Source organism: Chiloscyllium punctatum, chromosome 44 (genome assembly GCF_047496795.1).
Source record: "Chiloscyllium punctatum isolate Juve2018m chromosome 44, sChiPun1.3, whole genome shotgun sequence".
NCBI lineage: Eukaryota > Metazoa > Chordata > Chondrichthyes > Orectolobiformes > Hemiscylliidae > Chiloscyllium > Chiloscyllium punctatum.
Genome location: NC_092782.1, coordinates 47,214,990 through 47,242,799, shown reverse-complemented (window position 1 = coordinate 47,242,799; position 27,810 = coordinate 47,214,990). Strand labels below are relative to the sequence as shown.

At 41.0% G+C, this 27,810-nt stretch overlaps 1 protein-coding gene and 1 long non-coding RNA gene across 4 annotated transcripts in view; one reads left to right on the top strand and one right to left on the bottom strand.

The window, feature by feature from the left end:
* tspan33a (tetraspanin 33a) overlaps positions 1-1,452 on the bottom strand; it is a 48,262-nt gene extending 46,810 nt beyond the window's left edge. For 2 of the 3 annotated variants that reach the window (XM_072562832.1, XM_072562834.1), the window contains exon 1: positions 1,122-1,452. In XM_072562832.1, coding sequence (XP_072418933.1) covers positions 1,122-1,211 — 90 coding nt within the window. In that variant the 5' untranslated portion in view covers positions 1,212-1,452. The remainder of the gene's footprint in view (positions 1-1,121) is intronic. The other variant, XM_072562831.1, reaches the window with a different exon arrangement.
* A 149-nt stretch (positions 1,453-1,601) lies between these two features.
* LOC140466956 (uncharacterized) lies at positions 1,602-24,546 on the top strand. The gene is made up of 3 exons (XR_011955314.1): positions 1,602-1,695; positions 18,844-18,932; positions 24,303-24,546. It is a non-coding gene; the product is annotated as an uncharacterized lncRNA (long non-coding RNA).
* Positions 24,547-27,810: the final 3,264 nt, after the last annotated feature.

Here is a 27,810-nt window from a genome sequence, read left to right as displayed (position 1 = left end):
GTGAACAACTGGTGCCCACAGCCCATGAAATTATACATTTTAAACATGGACAAGCATTTGCCAGACTCTGACTGGAAGCCAATTCCCTCTGAATGGCGATGGGAGGTGACAGTCCTGACAATGTCAACTATGTTTTTCTCTCTGCACATGCTGACTTACTGATTTCCAACATTCCACTTTTATTCCATATTTCCAGCATCTGCAGTATTTCGCTTTAGTTTTAAGTTGATTGGGCCCAATGTCAGGAGCAAGCCCGCGCATCTCATGGAGTCAAACCGCATCTCTCAGGTAAACAGTTACTAATATTTATTATATAGTTGTTTGTGAATTCTTGCAGCGTGCGATTTGGCCTACAACAGTGACGAGACTTCAGAAAATACTTCATTGGATCGGCGGTACGTAAACACAAGTGTTCCTTAGTCCGGGAGAGATGAAAGGTCAACAGATGGATGTTTGATATTCAATGTAAATAATCACAAGAGCAAGTCAATTTAGTGTCAGGAGTTGAAACTGGGATTCAAATACCAGGGTGTCTAGTAGGAACCGAAATTATTTAGCAACATTGTTTTCGTGGGACGGTGGAAAAAGTCATTATCGCTTTGATGCGATGAACTGGTGAGGGAACAGTTTGGAGACTTAGCTGCTTTAACTACTGAGAATCCGGTCTTCAATCAATTCGAAGAGAAAAAAAAGAGAACGTTTTTCGAAGAAGTCTGTGCTTTTACAATGTCTGGGGGAGGGGTAATGGGAAATCCCAGAAAGCTGGCAACATTCTGCAGGCTGGTTAATGATTAACACTTATTTAAAAAAAAACAAAGAAAAACCGTAGGGGACCTCCAGCTATTTTTAAAAAAAAAATCCATCCTTGAATACTGGTGCGAGGAAATCCCCGGGTGGTTGGCCTGAATGTTTAGAATGAAATGGAGGGGAAATCAGAAACACGAAACGCCTGTGTTGCTTCAGCTAGTCTCTGGTTGAACATGCTTGGACTAAGAAGGAGGACAGGTTGCCTAGCTGCAAGTTTGCTGCCATTTAAGAAAAAAAGAGCACAGAGACTGAGGCGGCAGGAAACAAGAGATGAATCAAAACGAGTTTAAACGCGAGATAGTGGAGTCACTTACCCAGAACAGCATGTTAAACAAAAATAGTAAATATTTAACCACAGGGTTGACGAAGGTGAAATCTTCTCCCTGCGTCCGAGTTCGAGCCATGGTGAATTAGGATCTCCCTGGATTTAAGGTGCAATTGTTTGGAAACTGAATCGGAAAAGGTCCCGCAGCAGAAATTAATTTGGATTAAAGCAACATCTTCCGATTGCACCAAGTGTCGAACAGGCTCAAGATCAAATTCACTCGCGCTCCTCAGCGGTGATTTTTTACTTTCGTATAGGCGCAGGATTAAATTCCTTGCTGGTGTCGCATCCACTGTCCCCACAAACTGGTGAAGCGGCGCTGTGAAGCAACCGAACTTGGAGAGAACCGCAAGCGGCCCCGCCTCTTGCCGCACCCCCTCACCACCGGGATCCGCCTTCTGCACTATCCCATTGGATCGGCCGCGCCAATACGTGCTTCCCATTAGCTCGTAGAAAGTGCCCATCACAGCGCGTAACAATAGGCGGGTACGTTTCGACCAGCAGGTTAGGTTGTTCTTCACCTGTTTTCCCACCACAGCGTGACCTCATTCAGATCGTTACAGGTGAGGAGGGTAGCAAGTAAGGATGGTGGGCGGAGGGAGTCAACTGAGAGGAGATACGTTTTTTTGGGGGGGAATCCTAAGGCGGGAATGGGAAAGAGTGAATTTCAACGGAAGAGGAAAACAGGGAAGGAGGAAGAAAGTTGGAAGGGTAGAAGTAGGACGAATAGCAGGTAGAGAGTTGGGGGGGAGGGGTGGTTTAGCTATGATGGAAGAGGAAATTACAGTGAGAATCTGAAGGGGTTAGAGTAAAATAACCTGGAAGGGTTTCTAGTTCCATCTGTATTAGGGTGATCATTTTACACAGTGAGACAGTGCAAAAAGCTATTGTCAGAATTGAAACGTACACAAAAGCAATTTCAGCCGAACTGACCCATTTGATACAATTATATTACTCTCTATTAATGTTGCCGTGGTTGTAAAATTTGCATTGGGCCTGATCTTTTTCTTGGAGGCTGGAGCTTTCTTCCCTGTGAGCTAAATTAATCTGTCGAGATATCAGAAATATGCATTGATGGTACTGTTATAACTCAACCCCTTCAAAAGGTTGCGGCTATACGTGATGGTCAGAAGGTTGGTGATGATACATTTACACATTTTATGATAAATTGAGTAGATCACTATTGAGTTCCTGTTATTCGCTTCACCTAATAAGGGCTCAAATGCTTGATTGCAATATAAGCTATTTGATAAATCGATTTGCCAACGTATTCCTGGAGGTTTCATCTCCCGTTTTCAAATACCAGCACAGACAACTAAAGTTCCCCTTCTCCACTATTTTCACAATTAATCAATAAAATTCAATACTATTTATCAAAGCAGCTCTGATTTTACGCCCAGTAGTTTGTAGAACTGTCCAGGAGATTAATGTTTTATTCTAGATGATTGGCAATGCATCTGGTGAGCAATTTAGGTTTGAATATCTGATGGTTGGAATGAGACAAAAGCTGACTTTTCTCCGTCCAAATTAGTTTGAAGGTGAACACATCTGGTAATAAAATACTGGAATCAAGTCATACTTTTTTAATCCTTAAATCAGAGAGGATTGCAGTACTCCAGGTCACTTGCCAATTGCCCAACCAACCTGGTTTGTTTGTATTTTTCTAATGAACCTGTTCAGACATGAACTACACACTTCTGGAGTAGGTGAGACTTGAACCCAGACCTCCTGACTCAGAATTAGGGACACTACCCAAACTTTGTGAGTGTTAGAATGTCATTAGGAGCAAGCCAATAGTCAAATGTGCGCATTATGCCTCACAGGAAAAAATAACTGAAGTGCTGTAAGCCCCAGTAATCTGTAGTTTTAACTGGTCAAATTTGAGCAGATCACCTGAAGGATCACTTGAGATTCTGCCAGCTTTGGACAATACAGTATTGAGTATAAATAGTACTTATCATGGGCATTCTCCTAAAATACCCTGATGTTGTGTATCATCCCCTACTAGGAAAGCCCCCCAGAATATCCCATGAAAATAATCCCCTTAAAAATCATTTGTATCAACAACCTCTGTGTGACATGTGACAAAACATAATTTTGGCTCTCAACTCTCAGAAGGTAGATGTTATGAAGTTTGCCAACACTAATGTCAGAGGCAGAGATATAAAAGGAAGGACAGAGTGAAAGACATTGAGAAACAGGGAGAAACTTAATGCAAAATTGAGACAGGAGACAATAAGAAATAGAGAGGCTGTGACACAGAAAACAGAGAAAGAACAAACTCAGAAAGAACAAACAGAATGAGAGACAGGCAGTGAAATACGGAGTGACAGAAAGTGAGATAGAAAGGACAAAGCGAAGGAGAAAGGAAACGAGTAAAGAAAAAAACTGAGTAATTAAGAAATTATTTTTTCTTGGATGAGAGCCAGCATCCATTGCCCATCCTAATTGCCCTTGAGATAGACAGAATGATAACTGTGGTCTCAAAGGGCATGGACCTAACGAGGGAGTCACAGAGGGAATAGACTTTGCAGAATACAGATAGGGCTGAGGAGGGAAATATATCTCTGGTGGTGGGGTCTGATTGTACGTGGCGGAAATGGTGGAGGTTAATGCTCTGTATCTGGAGATTAGTTGGGTGGAAGGTGAGGACTGGGGGGGGTTCTACCCTTGTAGCGATTGGAGGGGTGGGGTTCAATGGCAGAGGTGCAGGAAGTGGAGGAGAGACGCTGGAGGGTGTGGTTGATCACGTGGGAGGTGAAATTCCGGTCCTTGAAATAGGAAGCCACCTAGAATGTCCTGGTATGGAATTGCTCCTCCTGAGAGCAGATACGGTGGAGGTGGAGGAATTGGAAGTAAGGGATCATGTTTTTACAGGAGGGGGTATGGGAAGAGGTGTAGTCAAGGGAGCTGTAGGAGTTGGTGGGTTTGAAATAGATGTCCATGTCAAATCAGTTGCTAGAGATAAAGACGGAGAGGTCCAGGAAGGGGAAGGAGATGTCAGAGATAGTCCATGTGAACTTCAGGTCAGGGTGGAAGGTGTTTTGATGTTGATGAACTGTTCAACCTTTATGACATTGGGAAACATTTAGCAAACGTTGATCCACACTGTCCCACAGAAAAGTGCAAGTACTGAATTCAATCACTCAGGCCAAATGTGTTCTGTCTGTTTTTGGAATATTCTTACCTATTCAACCTGACATCTTAATTGATTTAAAACACTTTGAGCCAATCTTAACTCCACAAATTTGTTTCCCGAACTGTTAAATACAACTATATTGGGGGGATCTAAGATGGCGGCGATCTGAGAAGATCACACTACAGAGCTTCGCATCATCACAGCAGGAGCAAGACGGTCCTTTAACCCACCTAACCCAGGTCATCAGGATTTCTTGGGGTGCTGGAAAGATTGTGGAGCCCCAAGAAACATTTAAAAATTGACTTACCTGTATTTTCAGCTGTCCAGAAATGCCTAAAAAGGGAGGAGGAGCATCTGAGGCCGGGTCTGCAGCTCAGCCTGCAGCAGCCTCAGAGCAGATTACTCTCCAGGACCTGGTGAACCAGCTCTCGAAATCTCGCAAGATGTTGGGGAAACAGATTGAAGAGAAGCTGGCTCCAGTCTCTCTCATGCTGCAGAAGCATGAGCAGCAGCTGGGAGACCTGGAAAAGAGGACGGATGAGGTGGAGCACAGGGTCACAGTGGTGGAAGCTGATGCTAGTTCATTCAAGGAAGAGATCCAAGCCCTGAAGATGCAGGTTTGTAATTTGCGTGACCAAGTGGATGATCTTGAAAATAGGGGCAGGTGAGAAAAAACATTCAGATCATCGGTCTGCCTGAGGGTAAGGAAGGTGAGTGGCCTGCGGAATTTGTTGAAGATTGGCTTCCGAAATTCCTTGACTTGGAGACAGGCATGAGAGGATTGAAGATAGAGAGGGCTCACCGGGTCGCAGCACGGAGGTCGGGTCTGGGTCAACGCCCTCGTCCTTTCCTGGTGCGGTTCCATCATTACCAGGATAAGGAGAGAGTCACGGAGGCTTCCAGACTCCAGGGGAAGGATCCAAAGGCCCTAATTTACGAGAGGGTCTAAGATCATGTTTTTTCAGGACTTTTCAGCGGCGGTAATCCAGAAACGAAAATCGTATGATGGTGTCAAGAGAAGATTGAAGGAGCTTGGGATTCAGTACTCCCTGAGATATCCGGCAGTGCTTCGGATCACCTTAGATGGATCCATGCATCTCTTTGACACATCAGAGAAGGCAAGAGACTTTGTGGACAAACTAACCTAATTTAAACAATTGTAGTATGTGTAAATATCGTTGCTTGGATATGCATTTATCATTCTGTAAAAGAAATGGAGGAAATCCGGTTGGAGCTTTGTTTTCCCCCTTTTTCTTTACTCCTATGGATAAGAATTTGGTTCAAACTATATCTGGCGGTGGTTAAGAGGTACATTTTAAATTTCTAAGGACATACCAAAGGATGGGTGGGGTATTTATTCCCCTTTTTTTAAATAAAAGAATTTTTAAAAATTCATATTGATATTCTACGGGGCGTTTATTCTTTTTAGCTTGTGCTTGCGATGCGGCTTTAGCTGGGAGAAATGAAGGTGGTTGAGATGGTTAGATGCCTATTTATGGGCAGTTCAGGATGGGTAGTTACCCCCTCCGGGCAGGGGGTGAGTTCTCCTACTCAGCGCTATTGGTGCTTTGTATGTTGGTTTGTTTTCGTTGTTTTTTATTTTTAATAATTTTGTATGTTTGTTAAATGTAGTGGTTTTAATTTATGTAGTTTTTATATTTAGTGGATCATGCGACACTAAGGCTCAGCAATTTGTGGTTCGGGTTCCTCCTCTCTGGAATTTAAATGTAATTGCAGAAGATTATGTCTAATGGTTTGATTAAATGGTGTACCTGGAATATCAAGGGAAGTCACTCACCAATTAAGAGGAAGAAGGTACTCTTGCGTCTTAGAAAGGAGAAGGTGGATATTGCTTTGTTACAGGAGACACATTTGGATGACAAGGAGCATCTGAAATTATAGCAGAATGGCTTTGACTGAGTTTATTTTTCATCATTTAATACCAGAAGTAGGGGAGTGGCTATATTGTTTAGGAAAAATCTCTCATTTAAATTGTTGGATGTGTTAAAGACACATACAGGAGGTTTGTAATTCTTAAAGCCTTGATAAATGGGGAAGAATCTGGCACTTTAAATGTTTATTGTCCCCCAGCTCATCCTCTTAAATTCTTGGTAGATGCTTTTTCTAAAGTGATAAGTCTCAAGTCTCAGCACATCATTATAGGGGGAGATTTTAACTGCCTCATGGACCCCACAGTAGACAGGTTGCCTAAAGGTCCCTTGATACCCTCTGCACAAACTAAACAGTTATTGGGTTTGTGTGGGGAATTAGGATTGGTGGACATCTGGAGGTGTCTCCACCCTACAAGTAGGAATTTCACGTTTTTCTGCAATCCGCACAGATGTCTCACGAGGATTGATTTTTTTTCTGACCCTTGCAGTAACCCTGGATCTGGTGGCATCCTGTACGATTGGTAATATTGCCATCTCTGATCATGCTCCAGTGTACCTCATGGTTAAAATTAAGGATGTTACAGTGGATTCGAGGTACTGGCGAATGGACCCCTTTATTCTCATGGACAGCAAGTTTGTGGAGTATTTCTCTAGGGAATTTTGGGCATTCCTAGACATCAACCTAGACTCGGTTGATAGCTCATCTGTACTCTGGGAAACTGCCAAAGCTTATGCCAGAGGGTTAGTTATTTCATATTCCACAAGTAGGAAGCGGCAGAAGGGTGAGCAGCAACGTCTCCTTGAAGCACGGTTGAAGGCAGCCGAGAAGGCCTATTTTGACAGACCCTTAGTCAAATTACAGAGGATTACGGCACTGCGGTCTGCACTAAATTCCGTGCTCACGCAGATGGCAAAGAAGGAGCTGGCTTTTGCAAAGCAAAGGTTATTCGAGCATGGTGACAAGTCAGGCAAATACTTAGCATACCTTGCCGGAAAGAGAAGTGCCCCACAAACCATTACAGTGATGAGGGAAGGGTCTGGGAACCTAACATGTGATTCTAAAAAAATTAACATGGCGTTCCAGAGATTCTACTCTAAATTATATCAGTCTGAGAATTGAGAGGAGGGGCAGGCCAAAATGGAATCCTTTTTTAGAGATCTGAAGCGCCTGGGTGTGACTCCTGAACAACAGTCCTTGCTCAATGCCCCATTATCAGAGCAAGAAGTGCAGGAAGCTGTGAGGCAGCTTCAGAGTGGAAAGGCGCCCGGTCCTGATGGACTTCCCAGTCAATTCTATAAGGAATTTATAAGTATACTGTCAGGCCAGATGCTGAATACGTTTAATGATTCATACAGTCATGTTTGTCTCCCACCATCTCTGAGAGAGGCCAATATTTCACTTCTCCTTAAAAAAGGGAAGGATCCGGAAGACTGTGCTTCATACAGGCCCATCTTGCTCTTAAATGTGGACTTTAAGATCCTCTCTAAGGCTCTTGAGTTAAGGCTGGAGACTGTGTTACCCTCTATTATTAAAGAGGATCAGCTGGGCTTCATAAAGGGCCACAGATCCTCCAATAACACGAGGAGGCTGCTTAACGCAATTCAAGCATGCCAACAGCAGTCAATACAGGGATTGGTGATTTCTTTAGATGCAGAGAAGACATTTGACCGAGTTGAGTGGCCGTACCTTTTCTATACTCTAGACCGGTTTCGTCTGGGCGAAATTTTCGTAAGATGGGTAAAGGTTCTCTACAGTGTACCTATCGCTGCGGCCATTACCAACGGGGTACGATCAAGCAATTTTAATATTTCTAAGGGCAGCCGGCAGGGCTGTCCCCTTTCACCATTACTTTTTACGTTGGTGATTGAACCATTGGCAGAGGCCATTCGGGGGGGTCTCAATATATCAGCTCCAGAAGTGGGGTCAAAATTACATAAGATCTCTTTGTATGCAGATGATGTTCTAATTTTCTTGACAAATCCAGCAGTCTCAGTGCCTTGCCTGATACAATGCATTCACGCGTTTGGTGCTTTTTCTGGGTATAAGATTAATTTTGCTAAATCAGAGGCTATGCCTATGGGTGGTCTTATGAAAGAGTTGGCTCTTGAGAGTGACTATAGATTCCCATTTAGGTGGTCACAGGGGGTTTTGTGTATTTGGGCACATTCATTACTCCAGTTGTGGATTGGCTGTACAAAGCCAATTTTACTCAATTATTTGAAAAAATTAAACAAGATCTCCAAAGATGGGAGGCACTTCCAGTCTCATGGTTGGATCGGATAGCACATATTAAGATGAATATTCTCCCTCGTTTGCTATACCCTATACAGATTATCCCCCTGGTTTTCAATAAACAAACACTCAGGAGACTGAACAGTTGGTTCAGCTCCTTTATCTGGCACCATAAACGGCCCCTCAGTAAATTAGCCAAACTGCAGTTGCCTCACAGATTGGGGGGAGTAGACTTTCCGGACATTAAAAATGACCAATTAAGCTCGCTTTTGACCTACATAAGTGATTGGGTTTGTGGGGACCCTCCTTCAATATGGCTAGATATCGAAGTCTCCCAGGCAAGGTGTCCCCTTACCAGTTTGCTGTTTTTGGACAAGGTGAGGACAGTTAGGGAATATTACCATGACCCAGTAGTCATCAATACTGTTAAAGCATGGAGGGCAATTCGGCAGAGGGAAGGTAATATTGGCAAAACATCTTTGTTTACACCTTTAGTGGGTATGCCAAGTTTTCAACCAGATATGATAGATTCAGCATTTAAATGTTGGGCAGTTCGGGGTATATCTTGCATGGGTGATTTATTTGAGGGAGATGTAATGATGTCCTTCGATCAGTTAGTACGGAAGTATGAGTTACCTAATAGAGAGCTCTTTCGTTTTTTTCAAGTTAGGGATTTTATTCAAAAAAGGACCACACTTTTGACTGATCCCTACAAATCTGACATAGAAAGAGGGTACTAAGGGCTAAGAGTACATTCTCTGTCAGTACTCTATATCACCAATTGGGGGGTGCCACCTCAGATGAGTCTGATCGACTCCGCAAGATGTGGGAAAGAGAACTGGGTATTGAAGTTTCTTCAGAGGCATGGGAGGATATTTGGGAGAATGCAAGGAAGATATCAATTTGCAATAGGACCCATGCTTTACAGTTGAAGATTCTCCACAGGTTCAACTTAGCCCCAGACCGTTTGTCAAAATTTAAACCAGGGGTATCTTCAGCATGCCCCAAGTGCAAGGTCTGTACGGGTACTCTTACCCATTGTCTTTGGTCTTGTGACAGGCTTCAAACATATTGGAGCACTGTGGTGGGTGCAATGGAGAGGATTTTAGGTGTAGGGGTGGAGAAGGACCCAATTTGCTCCTTTTGGGCCTACCCATTTTATTTCCTGCAGACTCGCATAAGGCAAAACTTTTCAATATTCTTACATTCTGTGCAAAGAAGAATATCTTGCTAGGTTGGATATCAGAAAACCCCCCAGGCCTGTCGGGTTGGTGGAAGATTGTTATGGAGCATATTCCCCTGGATTTTCTCACAAATATGGTACACCACAAAACTGAGAATTTTTACAAAACATGGCAACCCTTTTTGAAATACCTGGACACAGATTTATCTGCCATACTAACAAGGGCTTTTATATAGCTGTAACGATTGTGTTTCATGAGTCCAATATCCAGGGAGGAGGAACTGTGAATGTATGAGTGTTTTGCTTGGCTGGGCTGAGTTATTACTATTTATTTGTTTGTTGTTAGGTATTTATTTAGTTAGTTAAATAGCTAGTTTAGGTTTTTTGTTTAATTTTATACTTCTCTATATATGTTTATACATTTGTATAGGAGGGCGGGTTGGGGAATTTTTTTATTATTTAGGTTTAGTTTTGTACTATTTTTGTACTGTTTTGAATTGCATTGTTTTGTATTTGTTGTAATATTTCAAAAATCTATTTTTTCTTAAGAAAGATATATTTTAAAAAATACAACTGTATTGAAAAGTGGATCCAAAAGTGCCTAACAGCCTTCAGTAACCTGTCACAATTTTCCTGGGAATTTTTTCCTCTCCCATTCTAATGGTGGCGTAGGAGAAAAATACATCATTTGATTCATATTTTTGCTTCAATTCTAATCTTGGTGATCTTGTTTGAGAACCTCTCCATTGATTCACTGTGCTCACCAAATCTTCATACTAGATCACAGGAAAATGGCTATAACTGGTTATACAAACTGTAGACAGACCCTTTGCTGAAAATAACTGCTGCTTATTTCATAGTCTTGAACACAGGCTGACAGCAAGGAGGGTCAGCCAGTTCAATCCTTCATTCCCATGAAATGATTTAGGAAGAGGCAAAAATCAGGCTTCAATATGTGAGATCTCAGAATGAATTTCCAAAAGGTAGCAAGATTTCACCAATATGCATTTCTTCTCTGCAGCCTGTATTGCAGAAAGGGATGAAAGAAGCAATGTTGTAGAAATATTACCAGCACGCAGACTATGCTGACTTAACAGAAATAAGGAACAAGAGCAGGTCATATAACCCTTTGAGCCTGCTCTATCATTCAACCTAATAATGACTGGTCCTCTGTCCTAATGTCATATTCTTGTATTTCCCCCATAAGTATCTTGTTATTACATCCTTAACAGTAGAATCCAGTATTTTCCCTGCTACTGATGTTAGGCTAACTGGTCTGGCTTTCTTCCTCACTTCTTTTGTAAGTGGAGTAATATTTGCCATTCACAAATCTGTCAAGACTGTTGCAAAATCTACTGAATTTTGGAATATGACAACCAGTGCATCCACTATTTCCATGACCACCTCCTTTAGAACCCTGGATGTCGATTATCACACCCCAAGGATTTATCAGCTTTCAAGTCCCATTAATTTCTCAAGCACTTTTGTTGTTACTCTTATTAAGCTCTTTCAGTTCTTATTTCCAAAAACAGACCCTTGCTTTCCAATGCAGTTCTAGGAAATTATGAGTTCTGTCTTCACAAAAGACACAAGTAGTTCATCAATTGCTCTGCCATTTCTCATAATTTGGACACATATCATCATCATGTCTTCATTGACATTATTTCAATGTCTTGGAATTCCCTATCTTAAAGGATTGTCAAAGCATGTTTACCAGACAACTTGCAGAGATAAGGAGAATTGCTACCTCTTCAGGGCAATTATAGGTGAGCCTTGCCAGGATTGTCCACACCTTAAAAAATTAAAACAAGTTTTCCCTGGAGCATCGGAGGCAGAGGGGTGACCTTACAGAGGTTATTAAAATCATGAGGGGCATGAATAGGATAAATAGACAAGGTCTTTTCCCTGAGGTGGGGAGTCCAGAACTAAAGGGCATGGGTTTAAGGTTGGGGAGGGGGAGATATAAAAGGGACCTAAGGGGCAACTTTTTCATGCAAAGGGTGTTGTGCGTATGGAATGAGCTGCCAGAGGAAGTGGTGGAGGCATTTAAAAGGCATCTGGGTGGGTATATGAATAGGAAGGGTTTGGAGGATATGGGCCAAGTGCTGACAAATGGGGCTAGATTAGGTTTGGATATCTGGGGGTCGGTGTGGATGAGTTAGACTGAAGGGTCTGTTTCTGTGCTGTACATCTGTATGACTCTATGACTATGACTCTTAAGTTCATCTGTATTTGATGGTGCTGGTTGAGTGGGGAACGTTGACCAAGATATTGGGAGAATATTTTTTCCAAGATGACTGTGAGATCTAATATGTACCTAAACCATTAATGCATGCAAATAACGTTACTTCTAATGTTGTGGTACATTCAGGTTGTAAGTTTGCTCACTGAGATGGAAGATTTGTTCACAGATGTTTCATCACCGTGCTAGGTAACATCATCAGTGAGGCTCTGTTGAAGCACTGGTGTTCTGTCCCGCTTTCTATTTATGTGTCTTGGTCTGTTAAGGTGGGAATGATCACTTCCTGTCATTTTTGAGAGGTTGGTAAATGGGATGGTAAATAGGTGAAAGGGTAAATGTAGGGGAATGGGTCTGGGTGGGTTGTGCTTCGGCGGGTTGGTGTGGACTTGTTGGGCCGAAGGGCCTGTTTCCACACCGTAAGTAATCTAGGTGTAAGTAATCTAGGGATCTAAACCAATGTGTTTGTTCATGGAGTTTCAGTTTGAATGCCAGGGCTCTAAGAATTCCTGTGTGTGCCTTTGTTTAGCCAGTCCCAGGATGGATGTATTGTCCCAGTCGAACTGGTATCACTCATCGTTTGTGTATAAGGATAACACACATGTCTTGCTCATGTCTTTTGGTGGCTAGTTGGTGCTCATGTATCCTAGTCACTAGTTTCCTGCCAGTCTGTCCGATGCAATGTTTATTGGAGTCTTTGCAGGGTATTTTCTATATGACGTTCATTCTGCTGGTTGTTGGTACAGGGTCCTTTAGATTCATTAGGAGCTGTTTCAGTGTGTTGGTAGGTTGGTGGGCTCCCATGATGCCAAGGGGCCAGAATGGTCTGGTCGTCATCTCTGATATGTCTTTAATCAATGGCAAGATGGCTAGAGTCTCTGGGTGTGTTGTGTGTTCTTGTTTACGTTTGCTGTGTAAGAATCGGCGGACTGAGTTTATTGGGTACCCGTTATTCTTGAAGACGTGTAGGTGTTTTTCCTTGTCATCTCGTAGTGCTGCAGTGTGTTGTGACTTGTTTAAATAATGTGCTGATGCAGCTCTGTTTGTGGGTGTTGGGATGCTTGCTCCTGTAGTTGAGTATCTGGTCTGTGTGTGTCACTTTCCTGTAGACACTGGTCTGCAGCTTTCCGTTGTTTTTTCATTCTACTGTGACATCTAAGAAGGGGAGTCTGTTATTGTTCTCTTCCTCTTTTGTGAACTTTATGTGTTTGTTTCTTCTGTTCCGTTTTGTGTCATCCACATAGCGGATCCAAAATTTGGGCTGGATCATGGGGAGGGCTGCCCATTCCAACCTCTGCATGACTGCTTCTGCCAAGAATCCTGATATTGGTGATCCCATACAAGAAAGCGACACACACAGACAAGATACTCAACTGCAGGAGAAACCATCCCAACACCCACAAATGGAGCTGCATCAGGACACTATTTAAATAAGGCACAACACACTGCAGCCCCCAGGAACTACAAGATGCCAAAGAAAAACACCTATACAACATATTCAAGACCAACGGGTACCCGATGAGCACAGTCTGCTGATCCTTACACAACAAACTTAAACAAGAAGACACAATGCACCCATTGACTCTAGCCACCTTTCCATAGATTAAAGACATCTCGGAGATGATGACCAGACTATTCCAGCCCCTTGACATCATGGTAGCCCACAAACCTACCAACACACAAACAGCACTTGATGAATCTAAAGGACCCTGTACCAACAACCAACAGAATGAATGTCATATAGAAAATACCCTGTCAGAACTGCAGTAAACATTACATTGGACAAGTTGGTAGGAAACTAGCCATCAGAATACACAAGCACCAACTAGTCACTAAAAGACATGACCAACTATCATGGTATCCTTACACACAAACGACAAGGGACATCAGTTTGACTGGGACTATACATCCATCCTGGGACAGACTAAACAAAGATACACATGGGAATTCCTAGAGCTCTGGCATTCAAACCAGAACTCCAACCACAAACACATCGATTTGAACTTACCAACCTCTCAGAAAAAGAACCGGAAACGATATCACTCACCACAACAAACTAAGACACACAAATAGAAAGTGCGACAGAACACCAGCGCTTCAATGGAAGCTCACTGATGATGTTACCTAGTATGGTGATAAAATGTCTGAGAACAAATCTTCCCATCAGCAAGCAAACTTACAACCTGAGCTAAAAATGTTCACAAAAATCACAAACTGTGGTACATTGCAATGCCTACCTAGAATGTGTGTTAAAGCTCTGAAGCAGGTCTTGAATCCACAACCTACTGACACAGACATGAGCTGACTGCAGCTGGTCAGGAGCAGGCGTACATAAACGACTATTAATAGATTGTCTTTCAGATTGTGGGATGGTTACCTGATTATTGACATTACTCTCATTTTTGCTGCCTGAGGCATTCTTATCCACATCAATTGAAATTAGAAATTTTGGATAGGTGGTTCTCACTTTCTCAATTAATGGTCACAACACCATTGGCAGCTGAAGTCTAGATTTGCAAAATGAACTTCAGGTTGATGAGGATCTATTCTAATAGGGACTGATGGAGGGAACAGAGTTTTGGGGAGTGGAATCTGCAAATTGACAAAATGCAATCTGAATGTCATAAATTTTAAGTTGGAATAATTGATTGTTGTACTGTTTTTCTTTTTAGCCATTTGTCTGAATTAGATGCAAGTACACAATTTATTTTTGATTACTCAAATTTTTCCCCATTGGCCATTCCCATTCCAGCCCATATACAACAATTGGATGCATGAATAATTTCCTGATTAATCTCCACATCCATCCCTGCGAATGTAAGCACATCTAAAGCTCTGCTGCCCATATATAATAGCAAAATTATGCAGATGCTGGGAATCTGAACCGAGAATAGATAAAACTGGAAAGACTCAGTTGGCACCAACTGTGGAGAGAAAAACAATGTTAATATTGCCAATTAAGTCAACTTTTCATCAGAACTGCTTTTATTTTCTGTTTAAATGTCATCAGGACCTGAAATGTTAACTCTTCATTGACGCTGCCTGACCTGCAGAGTATAGCCAGCAGTTTATTAATTAATTCTTCATAAAAGTTAAATTATATCCTTACATCTTAGCTTGCACCAATTTTGTTCAACCATTTTTTCTATGCTCGCTAATCTACATTATGGCCTCATTATCCCTGATTTCTGAAATCTCGCCTCGTGGTATGACATTGCAAGATTTCAGCACTCCCTAAATGCTGTTCTCTTACATATTGCTGATTTTCTTTGCCCTGTCAATAGTAGTCCTGCCATCAGCTGCCTAACTGCTAAGCTCTCCTTCCCTAAATCTGGACACCACCCATCTTTTAAGACAGTCCTTAAGAAGCTTTTAACTATCAGCCTTAGTATATCCTCCTTTGGTGTTTTTTGACCACAAATGTGCCCTTGAAGCATTACAGACATTTTTACTATGTTAAAGGCACTACATAAATATAAATTGTTGTTGGTCTACCTCTGAATCATCTCCCTCCTAAATGCAGTAGCTCATGCATCTCTATTGTACTTTGTTCATTTGTGATATGAATTTTATGACAGTTACATTACTGGCAATAGATTAATCACCATGTTCTTCCAACCATAAAATATAATCACCAGAGGAAAAAGTGAATGGGTTTTATGTGCTGCTACAGATGATAGCCTTTCTTAATCAGGAGCCCATAAGGGCTTGCTCATAGAATCTTCCAAATTGAAGCACATAAGAGACTAATGGGCCCAAGTGTGAGTTCAAATACACAAATATAAAGGGCAATGATTACTATGTTAGACATTATTCATAAAAATGTGTATTTTTCAAAAAGATGATTACATTTTGGAAAAATCCTAAAATACATTGGGGAAAAATTAACTGACCCTTCCAAGGAACCCTCAGCTCTGCACTAAGTGTGAGGTTAACAGTGACCAAAAGAGAATATCATCTCTGCGTTGTATTTTCATCCTTTCTTTTCTTAAAAGTCAGGAGTAACTCATCCTGGGAGTAGCACACCAATTTATCCATTCCAAAGGTTAATCGTCAAGGGTTTTGCCCTGATTCAAGTCCTGTCTGCTCCAGGGGTGTGTAATAACATCTTTGAACAGGTTGATTAGAGAACAACGACAAAAAGTAGATTGAGGCAGAAAAGGAAAAGGCAAGATAAAGGAAGAAATATAGATTTTAAGGCTGTCATGGTACAGCGACAGTATCCCTACTTCTGGGCCAGGAGGCCTGGGATTAAGTCCCATCTACTCTAGAGATACATCATAACATCTTTGAACAGGCTGATTGGCAAATATTTAGAACTATTTGGGTTCTATTGCCAAAACATTTCCTGATCGATTTTGGACTCATACAGTGAATGGTTTGTCAAACAAATCTGCAACTAAATCAACGGATTTGGGTCTTGACATAAACTAGGTGGGCATTGAACACACTCCAGACTGAGAGCCCGAAAATAGCAGACAGAACAGCTGTCACGGTATTGTGGTAAGCTGAGGGCATCCTATACTTTATTAGGGGTGTGTCAGGAATATACCTTAGTAGCATTGTTTGTAGGGTTCCAAGGACCTAGAGGGAACATTGGGAGAATATGGATGTGAGAGAAACACAACCATGCAAGTTGCATGCTTGCACATCACTTTGTTTCACCAGACTCTAGTATCCAGGTCATTCTGCAGCTCCATATGGTTTCCAGGATTTGTATTCAGCTTAGCCCCCTTCTGCCAGTTTGGCCATATCTTGGCTTCATTTCCTGACTCTGATTGGGGGCTACAGGTCTGTCACTTATGATCAGCATCTTTAATGGATTTTGAAGGATACAGCTTTGAAGTCCTTCACTCTTGTTTGAACTTCAAAGAATATTAGGGCATATATGGCAGGTAACCCCTCTTGCAGGAATTGGTAATGAGATTCCCATTCTATCCCTATTAAAGAATCTCAGCAAATTAAAGAGAGAGTCTTACCTGCATTTTCTTCTGTACGGCAAGGAATGCACTTGTTCTGTAAACTAATCTGCGTGTTCCCATCTCTAATTCTCTCAGCAGACACATCCTACTTCATCTTTACAACCTGTTCCAGTCCTATTTCTCTCCAAACACACCACAGCTCTGATTGGTTTGGATACTGGCCTCTTGAGCATCCATAAACCCCTCTCATTCCAGTATTGACAGCAATGCTTCAATCACATAGGCCCAACTCTGCAGGGACCCTTCCCCTGTGGCATCAGCACTGTCCTTTCTAAAAAAAAAACTTTCCTGAAGTGGATGAAATTGATTGGGTAGTGTCCCTGATACAGAGGTTGTATGTAGTGAGTGGAATAAGACAGCTGAAAAGACTGGAAGATTCTATTTTGCTTCTTGTTTCTTGGCTTCTTAAAATACTGCCTTCCATAGGAATAATATTTGTATGGCAGAATTTTATTTCCACAAGACATGCTACAAAATTCTGCCACACCTCAAAGGGGTAAATCTGAAATTCAAAAGGAAAAGGGAAAATGGAAAAAGGAAACAGATAAGATTCATTTATCTATTCATCTGTTCCTCCATATTTATGCATTCTGGCCATACTTAATCCTTGAAACAATATCATAAAAATAAATTATGTAGCCATTAATGTATTGTTGCTTATAGGATCTTGGTTTGCAAATTTGCTTTCACTTTTTTCACATAATAATGGTGTCTGCATTAAAGTACCTGATTGGCTGTAAAAGCTATTTGGGATACTTTAGGTCATGACAAGTGGTATACAAATACAAGCATTTTTGTCATCAATTTCAACCATTTAAAAAAAAAACTTTTCAGCAATGAGGTGAATGATCAGTTTGTGTTTTGGGGTTGTTGGGCAATTGGAGGAATATTGCACAGGACTTTTTCTTACTTTCATTCAAGAAATGGGGAATGGGCAGCAGCACATAAAACTTATTCACTGTTTCCTCTGGTGATTATATTTTATGGTTGGGAGAACATGGTGATTAATCTATTGCCAGTAATGTAACTGTCATAAAATTCATATTACAAATGAACAAAGTTCAATCGAGATGACCGAGCTACTGCCTTTAGAATGGAATTGCCCATTCCTCCTTGTCCTTGGGGAAATGGTGGCAGTTTTCTGGAACTGCTGCTGTCGATGTGGTGTAGGTACACTCACAGCACTGTTAGGGAGATACAGGACTTTTGAACCAGCAACAGTGAAAGAGGGCAATTAAGTTCCATGTCAGAATGTGTGGCTTGGGGGGGAACCTTCTGCCCTCGTCCCTCAAGATAGTACACATTGTGGGTTAGAAGATGCTATTAAAGGAGCCTTAGTGAGTTAATACAAGTGGACTTTGTAGATGGTATGCACTGCTGCCATATGTACATCTAATGTGGATGGAGTGAATATTTAAGGTAGTGAATGGGGTGCCAATCATGTAGGATGCTTTGTCCTAGATGGTGTTGAACTTCTGGGAGTGTTCTTTGAACAGCACCCACCCACCTTCATACAGATTCAGCTGTCCAAAACAACTATCTTTCACTTGTGAAAACCTGTAAACCTATAATATAAATAGTCACTTGATTTGTTTATAGCTAATTCTCTTATTTAAACTTAAAAATGTCAGCTTAGAATATATGATCTTGAAAGAGAGTTTTCAGGGCTGTTGGAAAATGGAAGGGCTGTGGGACTATTTAGAAGGGCTAGTATAGATACAATAGGCCAAATGGCCAACACTAGTGCTGTATGAGATTGTAGAGAAAAGCTATTAAATCCATAGAGGTTCTCTTCTTCCAATAAATGGTATTAGATTCACCTACCAATCCTTCAACTGTTAAACACAATCTTTAAAACAGGATATTTTCAAAACATGATATTATCATAGAATCCCTACAGTGCAGATGGAAGCCATTTAGCCCATCGAGTCTGCACCTACTCTCCAAACAGCATCCCACCCAGACCCAGTCCCTACCCTATTCCCATAATCCCATGTTTATCATGACTAATCCACCTAACCTGAACATCCCTGAATACTGTAGGGCAGTTTAGAAGGTGATCCACCTAACCTGCACTTCTCTGGACTGTGGGACGAAACCAGAACACCTGGAGGAAACACCATGCAGACACTGTGAGTATGTGCAAACTCTACACAGTCACCCATAGTTGGAATCAAACCCAGATCCCTGCCACTGTGAGGCAGCAGTGGTAATCACTGTGCCATCATGCTGCTGCAGTACACAGGTGATATTGATAATATGAACAATTTTAAATAGAACAGTTGCAATGACTTTGTACATAAGAAATTTGACTTTGCCTTTCCATTTGTACTCAAATTACCAAATATCTTTTGTTGAAGATGTTGTTCCTTTACTAAATGCTTGGAATGCAGAATTGCTCTTTAAAATGGAAATGAGGTATAAGCACTAAAACTCTCGGAAATGCCTCCAGGTCTTGTGCTAACCATAAATGGAAATTGTTTGGGATTATACAAACATAAAATCCTCAAGTTCTCATTTTGTTTGTATATACGGAAGCTGCCAGCCCAGAAAGCTGTCCTAACAGCTAAGCCAAATGTGAAAAGTATCCTGCATCAGCATCTGGCTCTTTGACAATAACTCAAGTAAGGGCTAGTTTGCAAAGCATATTTATTAGCCCTCATCCAGTTTTAATTCTTCTCTCCTTCAGAAGACATTGTTCTTATTTGGGGTACTGTTCCACAAGCATTAGTCACCCTCTAATACTTAAGTTATTTACGATATGAGTCTACTCACTGTGTGGCATCATGGCATTGCTCTACAGGGAGCATCACAACGTACGTCTGCATTTTATCAAGAAACCATCAAGCCAACATTCCCATCACAACCGAAACTCTGACTTCACCAATATAGACTCTTACCACCTCCTCAGCTCAGAGCAGTGGGGATCAAACAGAGGAACATATGAACAGGAGGAGGCCATTCAACCCTGCACGCCAATTCTTCTATTCAACCATAGTTGATCTGTAACTTTACTGCATTTAAATAAGTAAATGGTCCTGTACCCATAGAACCCTTCCACATCAAAAGTCTGTTTTACAATTTCCAATTTATAGTAACACAGCTTAGAAACAAGCCCTTTGGCCCACCATATCTATGCTGAGCAACAAACTTCAAATCTATTTACCTAATCCCACTTACCTGTAGTAGATCCACAGCCTCTAATACCTTGGCATTTTAAGTACTCATCCAGATGCTTCTTAAATGTTGTGAGTGGAACGGCATTTACCACCTTTTCAAGCAGAACAATCCAGATTTCTACCACCCTGTGGATGGAAAAAGATTTCTCCACTCGAATCCAATTATTACTCCCCTTAAATTATGCCCTCTGGTCTTAGACATGGATGCCATGGGGTATACATTCTCATAATCTACTCTGTCTATGCTTCTCATTATTTTGCATACCTCAGATATCCCCTCAGTCTGTTCTGCTTCAAGGAAACCAAACCCAGCCTCTCCTCATAATGGAGACGTTTCATCCTAGGCAACATTCTGGTGAATCTCTTCTCCAGTGTAATCATGTCCCTCCAATTGTGTGGCAAACAGAATTGCACACAGTATTCCATCTGTGGCCAAACCAAAGTTGCAACACTTTCTTTGCTCCTATATTCTACACCCGGCTAATGAAGGTAAGCATTCCATATGGATCTTCACCAAGCTGTCTACCTGTGCTGACACCTTCTGGTATCTATGAATTTGTACACCAAGGTCCCTTTGTTCCTCATGTTATGAAGTTGAAGGTGTGTTTAAGAGTGAGTGAAAACTGTTCTGAACTGAGAGATTACAAGTACCTGTGTGTATGACTAGATGGCAGTCCCAAAGTGTACTGGAAAATTGAAAATACGTAACATTTGGTTATGAAATGGATACCTGAGTTGTTTGCTGTTTTGACGACAATTTGAATTTAACCAAACATTTTAAATTATGCCCCAGGATACTAAAACCCAATCGAGTTTGAATTTATTGTTTTGCAAACATCAAACCAATGAGATGATCCAATGCTGGAGATATAAAAATTTTGAAAATTGGAGAGTAACTGCCATCAAGAGAGATGTAAGAAATTAGGAAACACTCTCTATAAAAGGTTCCTTTTCATATGAAACACATTCGCAGTAAAAAGAAAGACGATGACCCAGGGAAATCTTCTGCCAGAAGAAGACAGACACCAAAGACCACAGCAGCTGTATGGTTTTGAAATTAAGTTGATGTAATTGTAATAAGTGTCCTATTGGGACAGCATATTGTTATAGAGTTGGAGGCAAATTAGAAACAGTGTAGAGAAAGAGGGGCTTAGAATTGTGAATTGTTGTTTAATGTTCACTTTTAGAATTAAAAAATAAATTGATATTATTTTCTTTAAATAGTGGAATCTGGGAGTTTTCTGTCACTCATATTTTAACAGATTTCGAGGCAAGGTGAGCTTTTCTGGGTATTTGGTTTAAGTAACACAGGGGTTCACCTCCATGTCATAATAGTTTGAGGGCTCATTGGAGATTTTGATGGATTTGGACAGGTTTAGTCAGATCCAGTCTGAAATTTGGATAGATTTGGGGTACAAAAAGTCCCAGCAGATTTGAACACTTCCTGATTAGAGTCCTAGATCTTTAAATAAACCTAGGTGAAAAAAAATTTGTTTAGTTTTGTTTACTTGTGATTGGCTAAATTAAAAGTGAGGGAAATGGCTCTTAAGATTGCTGAAGATGTTCTGGGGTTTGAAGATGCTTCCCTAATTTGCCAAGGAAGTTTAAAAAGACAGAGGAAGAGCATACATTTAGAATTAGCAAATATGTGAGAATTGGATTTAACTGGGACAAAAGGAAAGCTGAACTTATAATGGAATTGATCAAGCACTTAGATGTATCCGAGAAACAGACAAGTGCAGTAGAGTTAGAAAAACTTAAGTTACAATTGAGGCAAATGGAGTTAGAAAATGAAGAAAAGGAAAGAGCAGGTTCTTAGCTGAGCATAAAGAGAAAGAAAGAGAAAGGGAGAGAGAATTTGTACTTCAGAAGTTGCAAATTAGTCAGCAAAGTCAACAGAATAGAGATAAAGAGTGAAGCTAGTGATGTACACAAATATGTTAAAACATTGCCACATTTTGATGAGAAAATGTTAAAGCCATCCTTATTTCATTAGAAAAATTGGTGAGGTAGATGGAGTGGTCAGAGGGTAATGCTAGTTCAGACTAAGCGATAGGCAGAGCTAGTGAGATATTTGCAGTGCTGTCAGATGAGGGGGTCAAGAGACTATGCAGGTGTCAAACAGGCGATTTTGAGTGTTTATGAATTGGTACCAGAAGCGTATATATAGCTGTTCAGAAACAAAGAAGGAACCAGGTCAAACTTATGTTGAGTTTGAAAGAATTAAACATAATAATTTTGATAGCTGGGTGTGGGTCTTAAAAATAAATAAGATCTATGAGGCTCTAAGACACATTATTCTGCTGGAGGAGTTTAAAAACTCACTTCCAGAGATTATAGGAATTCAAGTGGATGAACAGAAAATTCAAGAAATGAGAAGAGCAGCAGAGATGGCAGACGAATATGCATTGGTGCATAAGACAACACCAAGCTTCCGGCAAGAATTTTCATCCTGTGAGGGATAGAAATTGGGAGAAGGGGAGATCCTACACTACAAAACAAAGAGTAGGATACACTGGGAATAGTTTACCACAGATGGAAAAGGAAGCCCAAGAGAGTAGAAAGGAGGTGAAAGGCCTCAGGTGTTTTCACTGTAATGGAGTGGGACACATAAAATTACAGTGCCGATGGTTTAAGAAGGGCACTGCCGGAAGGTGGGACACATAGGATCATAGTGCTGGTCACTGAAGAAAGGCAGTGTGGGAAAAGATATGGTAAAAGAGGCTAAACCAACGGCATTAGTGAAAGGAGAAAAGGAAACCCCAAGAAAAGTTGAGGAGCTGTGCAGGAGAGTGCATAGCCTAGGCAAGGGCTGGGTATTAAGTTAGTACCTGAACTGTATAAAGACTTGCTTCTGTGGGTAAAGTTTACTCAGGAAGAACAGAGGGAGGAGGGAAAGAAGTTACAATTTTGAGAGATATGGGATCTAATTAGTCTCTAATAGTCTGAGATGAATGTATTTGCACTCTTTCTGACATGTTACCCAAGAGTGTGATAATTTGTGCAATAGATGAACAGAAATTTAGCGTTCCCCTTGTAAGACCAGGTTGGAGAGCCAAATCAAGACTGGGGAAGTAACATAGGGAGTGATTGACAGTGCCACTTTCAGGAATACAGTTTGTTCTTGGGAACAATCTTGCAGGATCCAAGATGGGAGTAACACCTCTTGTTGTGGAGAAGCCAAAGAAAGACCAGAGAACTGAGGAGTTTAAAGAAAAATATCCTGGAATTTTTCCCAACTGTGTAATAACAAAATCCCATTGTCATAAGTCACAGCAGAAGCAAAAACTAAAGAGAAAGATAAAGGAGTTGAGGTTCAGTTAGCAGACACCCTGTTTGATGTAATGGTGCAGGAAAAACCTGAACACGCAGAAGTGTTTAGTCTTGAAAGGCTAATGGACTTACAACAGAAAGACAATAAAAGGTACACATATTGATGCATACTCAGAAAAGGAATCATAATATATATGCCTGAGGGTTATTATCTTAAAGGTAGAATCCTAAGATGAAAATGGAGATCATGGCAGGTTAGTGCAGATGAGAAGTGGGCAGAAGTGCACCAGATTGTGTTGCCGGTAGCATACAGACAGGAAGTGTTATGGATAGCACATGAATTACCAGTCGGAGGTCACCTGGGTGTGAGGAAGACTCAGGCTAAGGTATAAAAGCACTTCTATTGGCCTGGACTACACAAGGATATGGTTACATTTTGCTGAACATGTCATACATGCCAGATGGTAGGTAAGCCACAGGCTGTAATAAAACCAGCACCTTTCTTGCCAATTCAAAGAATCTTTCATGTGGGTTATGATTAATTGTTTAGGTCCCCTCCCTAAATCTAAAAGTGGGAACCAGTACTTGCTAACCACAATGGACGTGTCTACCAGATTTCCAGAAGCAATTTCATCACAGAGTATTAAGACGAAGGAGGAGTTAGTGTCTTTCTTCATGAGGTATGCGTTACCCAGTGAGATTCAGTCACACTAAGGGTCTAATTTTACTGCTAGGCTGTTTAAGAAAGTCATGGATAGCTTAGTTATACAGCACTTTAAATCAGCTGCGTGCCATCTTGAATCCCAGCGAGCTTTGGAAAAGTGGCATCAGACCCTGAAGACCATGTTAAGAGTGTACTGTCAGGATTATCCGAATGACTGGGGTAATGGTATCCAATTTGTATTGTTTGCCATTAGATATACCTCAAATGAATCTTATTATAGATTTTTCTAAATATAAATATGCAACATTTGACTATGAAATGAATACCTGAGTTGGTTGCTGTTTTGACAATTCAAATTTAACCAATTATTTTAAATTATGCCCCAGGAAACTAAAACCCAATCGAGTTTGAATTTATTTTTTTGCCAACATTAAACCAATGAGATGATCTGATGTCGGGGATATAAAAATGCAGGAATTTTGAAAATTGGAAAGAGAGCAACTGCCATCGAGGGAGACCCAAGAAATTAGGGAACATTCTCTATCAAAGGTACCTTTTCATATGAAACACATTCGCAGTAAAAAGAAAGATGACGACCCAGGGAAATCTTCAGCTGGAAGAAGACAGGCACCAAAGACCACAGCAGCTGTGTGATTTTGAAATTAAATTGATGCAACTTTAATAAGTGCCTTATTGGAACAGCATATTGTTACAGAGTTGGAGGCAGATATGAAGCAATGTACAGAAAGGGGAGCTTATAGTTGTGAATAGTTGTTGTTTAATGTTCACTTTTAGAGATTAAAAAAATTGATAATATTTTCTTTAAATCGCGGAATTTGGGAGTTCTCAGTCAATCATATTTTAACAGATTTTGAGGCAAGGTGAGCTTTTCTGGGTATTTGGTTTAAGTAACAGAGGGGTTCACCTCTGTGTCCATACACTCAATACTCCTTAGGGACTCCTTATTCAGTGTGTATATCCTTCCCTTATTAGGCCTCTCAAAATACATCAGAACTAAATCCCATCTGCCATTGCTTTGTCCAATTTACTAGCTGTTCATTATCAGACTGTGGGCTGAGACCATCTTCCTATCAACAACACCACCAATTTTCATGTTATCTGCAAGCTTACAAATCAAACCCTCCACATTCACATCCAAATTGTTAATGTACATAATATACAGCAAGGGTCCCAACACCGATCCCAGTGGTGCACTGCTAGTGACAGGCTTCCAATTACAAAACCAACCCTCCACCATCAACCTTTGCCTACTATTTGCAAGACAAGTTTGGATCCAGTTTGTCAACGTACCTTGGATCTATTGAGTTCTTACCTTTTGGACCAACCTTCACAGGTGACCTTGTCAAAGGCTTTACTGGAGTCCATGTAAACCATATCAACTGCACTACCATCATCAATATATTTAGCCACACTTTCAAAAAAATATATAATTAAATTAGAAATGATCTCCCTCTAACAAATCTGCACTGACTATCCCTGCCTAAGTGTTGATTAGTCCTATCCCTGATAAAGTTTTCCAATAATTTCCATACCACTGACATCAGACTAACTGGTCAATAATTGCCTGGCCCTTACCTGCTGCTGTTCTTGAATAAAAGAACCACAATAATTATCCTCTAGTCATCTGCCACATCGCCTGTGACCAGTGAAGTATATCTGGCAGGGTTGAGCAATCTCCTCCCTTATCTCTCATAGCAGCCGAGGATACATCTCATCAGGCACTGTGGATTTATGCACTTGTATGCACATTAAAACTTCTAATACCTCCTCCCTATTAATCTTAATGCATTCTAGAAACTCACCAGCCCAGCTGATATCCCTGGCTACAATGCCTTTGTTCACTGTGAATACAGATGAGAAGTATTCATTTAAGACCTGACCCATCTGAATATCCAAGCACCATTCATTTCCTCAGCCACTTAATGGAGAATATCCATTTCATGAAAGTACTGTAGGAGACTAACAATCATGGACCTGTCCTGCAGATAACTCAGCACCTTTACAACAGAAGTGAAACCTGGGAGATTAAAAGTCTATTTAGTGCTGATTTACTTTCCGAGAATTCTCAGATATGCTAGCTTCCAGTCTACTGCTACTTAATTTGTCAACTACTTTAGAATAATTGGATTCCTCTTTTCATTGTTACCCTCCTGTACTGAAGGAGATGAAAGAGAGTTTACTACTTCTCTAATGTTACTGTGCAAATGTGTTACTTCAGGTTATAGCTCAGTCAAATTTTGAAGCATTATAACGGTATCTGATACCACAAAGCCAAGGGGTTGTCAAATCTTTAGTATCCAAAGTTGCATCAATGCATAGTTAAAATGCATCTGTCAAAACATTTTGAAAAGCTGTTACAGAAGTCACTGATCTCATTTACCAGAAATCTTCAGACTCTTGCTAACTTTTGCTTGCATTTCTGGACAGAGAAAAAGAGAATCCAATAAACTATGATCATCAAGGCAAAGTAAAACCTCACCAAGATCAGAGTGCAGGATAACGGGAGAGAGAAGGTAACGTGAGTCAGTCTGTCAACCAGGACCATCTGAGACGGGTACAGCTGAGAACAGAAGTGAGTCAAACAGTCAGGGACAAGGTAGGACTAATAAATTAAACTGCATTTATTTCAATGCAAGGGGCCTAACAGGGAATGCAGATGAACTCAGGGCATGGTTAGGAACGTAGGATTGGGATATCATAGCAATTACGGAAACATGGCTCAGGGATGAGCAGGACTGGCAGCTTAATGTTCCAGGATACAAATGCTACAGGAAGGATAGAAAGGGAGGCAAGAGAGGAGAGGGAGTGGCATTTTTGATAAGGGATAGCTTTACAGCTGTGCTAAGGGAGGATATTCCTGGAAATACATCCAGGGAAGTTATTTGGGTGGAACTGAGAAATAAGAAAGGGATGATCACCTTATTGGGATTGTATTATAGACCCCCTAATAGTCAAAGGGAAATTGAGAAACAAACTTGCAGGGAGATCTCAGCTATCTGTAAGAATAATAGGGTAGTTATGGTAGGGGATTTTAACTTTCCAAACATTGACTGGGACTGCCATAGTGTTAAAGGTTTAGATGGAGAGGAATTTTTTAAGTGTGTACAAGACAATATTCTGATTCAGTATGTAGATGTACCTACTAGAGAAGTTGCGAAACTTGACCTCCTCTTGGGAAATAAGGCAGGGCAGATGACTGAGGTGTCAGTGGGGCAGCATTTTGGGGCCAGCGACCATAATTCTATTCGTTTTAAAATAGTGACGCAAAAGGATAGACCAGATCTAAAAGTTGAAGTTCTAAATTGGAGAAAGGCCAATTTTGACAGTATTAGGCAAGAACTTTCAAAAGCTGATTGGAGGCAGATGTTCGCAGGTAAAGGGTCAGCTGGAAAATGGGAAGTCTTCAGAAATGAGATAACAAGAATCCAGAGAAAGTATATTCCTGTTAGGGTGAAAGGGAATGGATTAGTGGTGCTGGAAGAGCAGAGCAGTTCAAGCAGCATCCAAGTAGCTTCGAAATCAACGTTTCGGGCAAAAGCCCTTCATCAGGAATAAAAGCAGTGAGCCTGAAGCGTGGAGAGATAAGCTAGAGGAGAGTGGGGGTGGGGAGAATGTAGCATAGAGTATAATAGGTGAGTGGGGGAGGGGATGAAGGTTATAGGTCAGGGAGGAGAGGGTGGAGTGGATAGGTGGAAAAGGAGATAGATAGGTAGGACAAGTCCGGACAAGTCACGGGGACAGTTACTGAGCTGGAAGTTTAGAACTAGGGTGAGGTGGGGGAAAGGGAAATGAGGAAAGTGGTGGGGTCTGTTTGGAGGTGGCGGAAATGTTGGCGGATGATTTGGTACAGTTCTCCTTCAAGCTACAGATTCA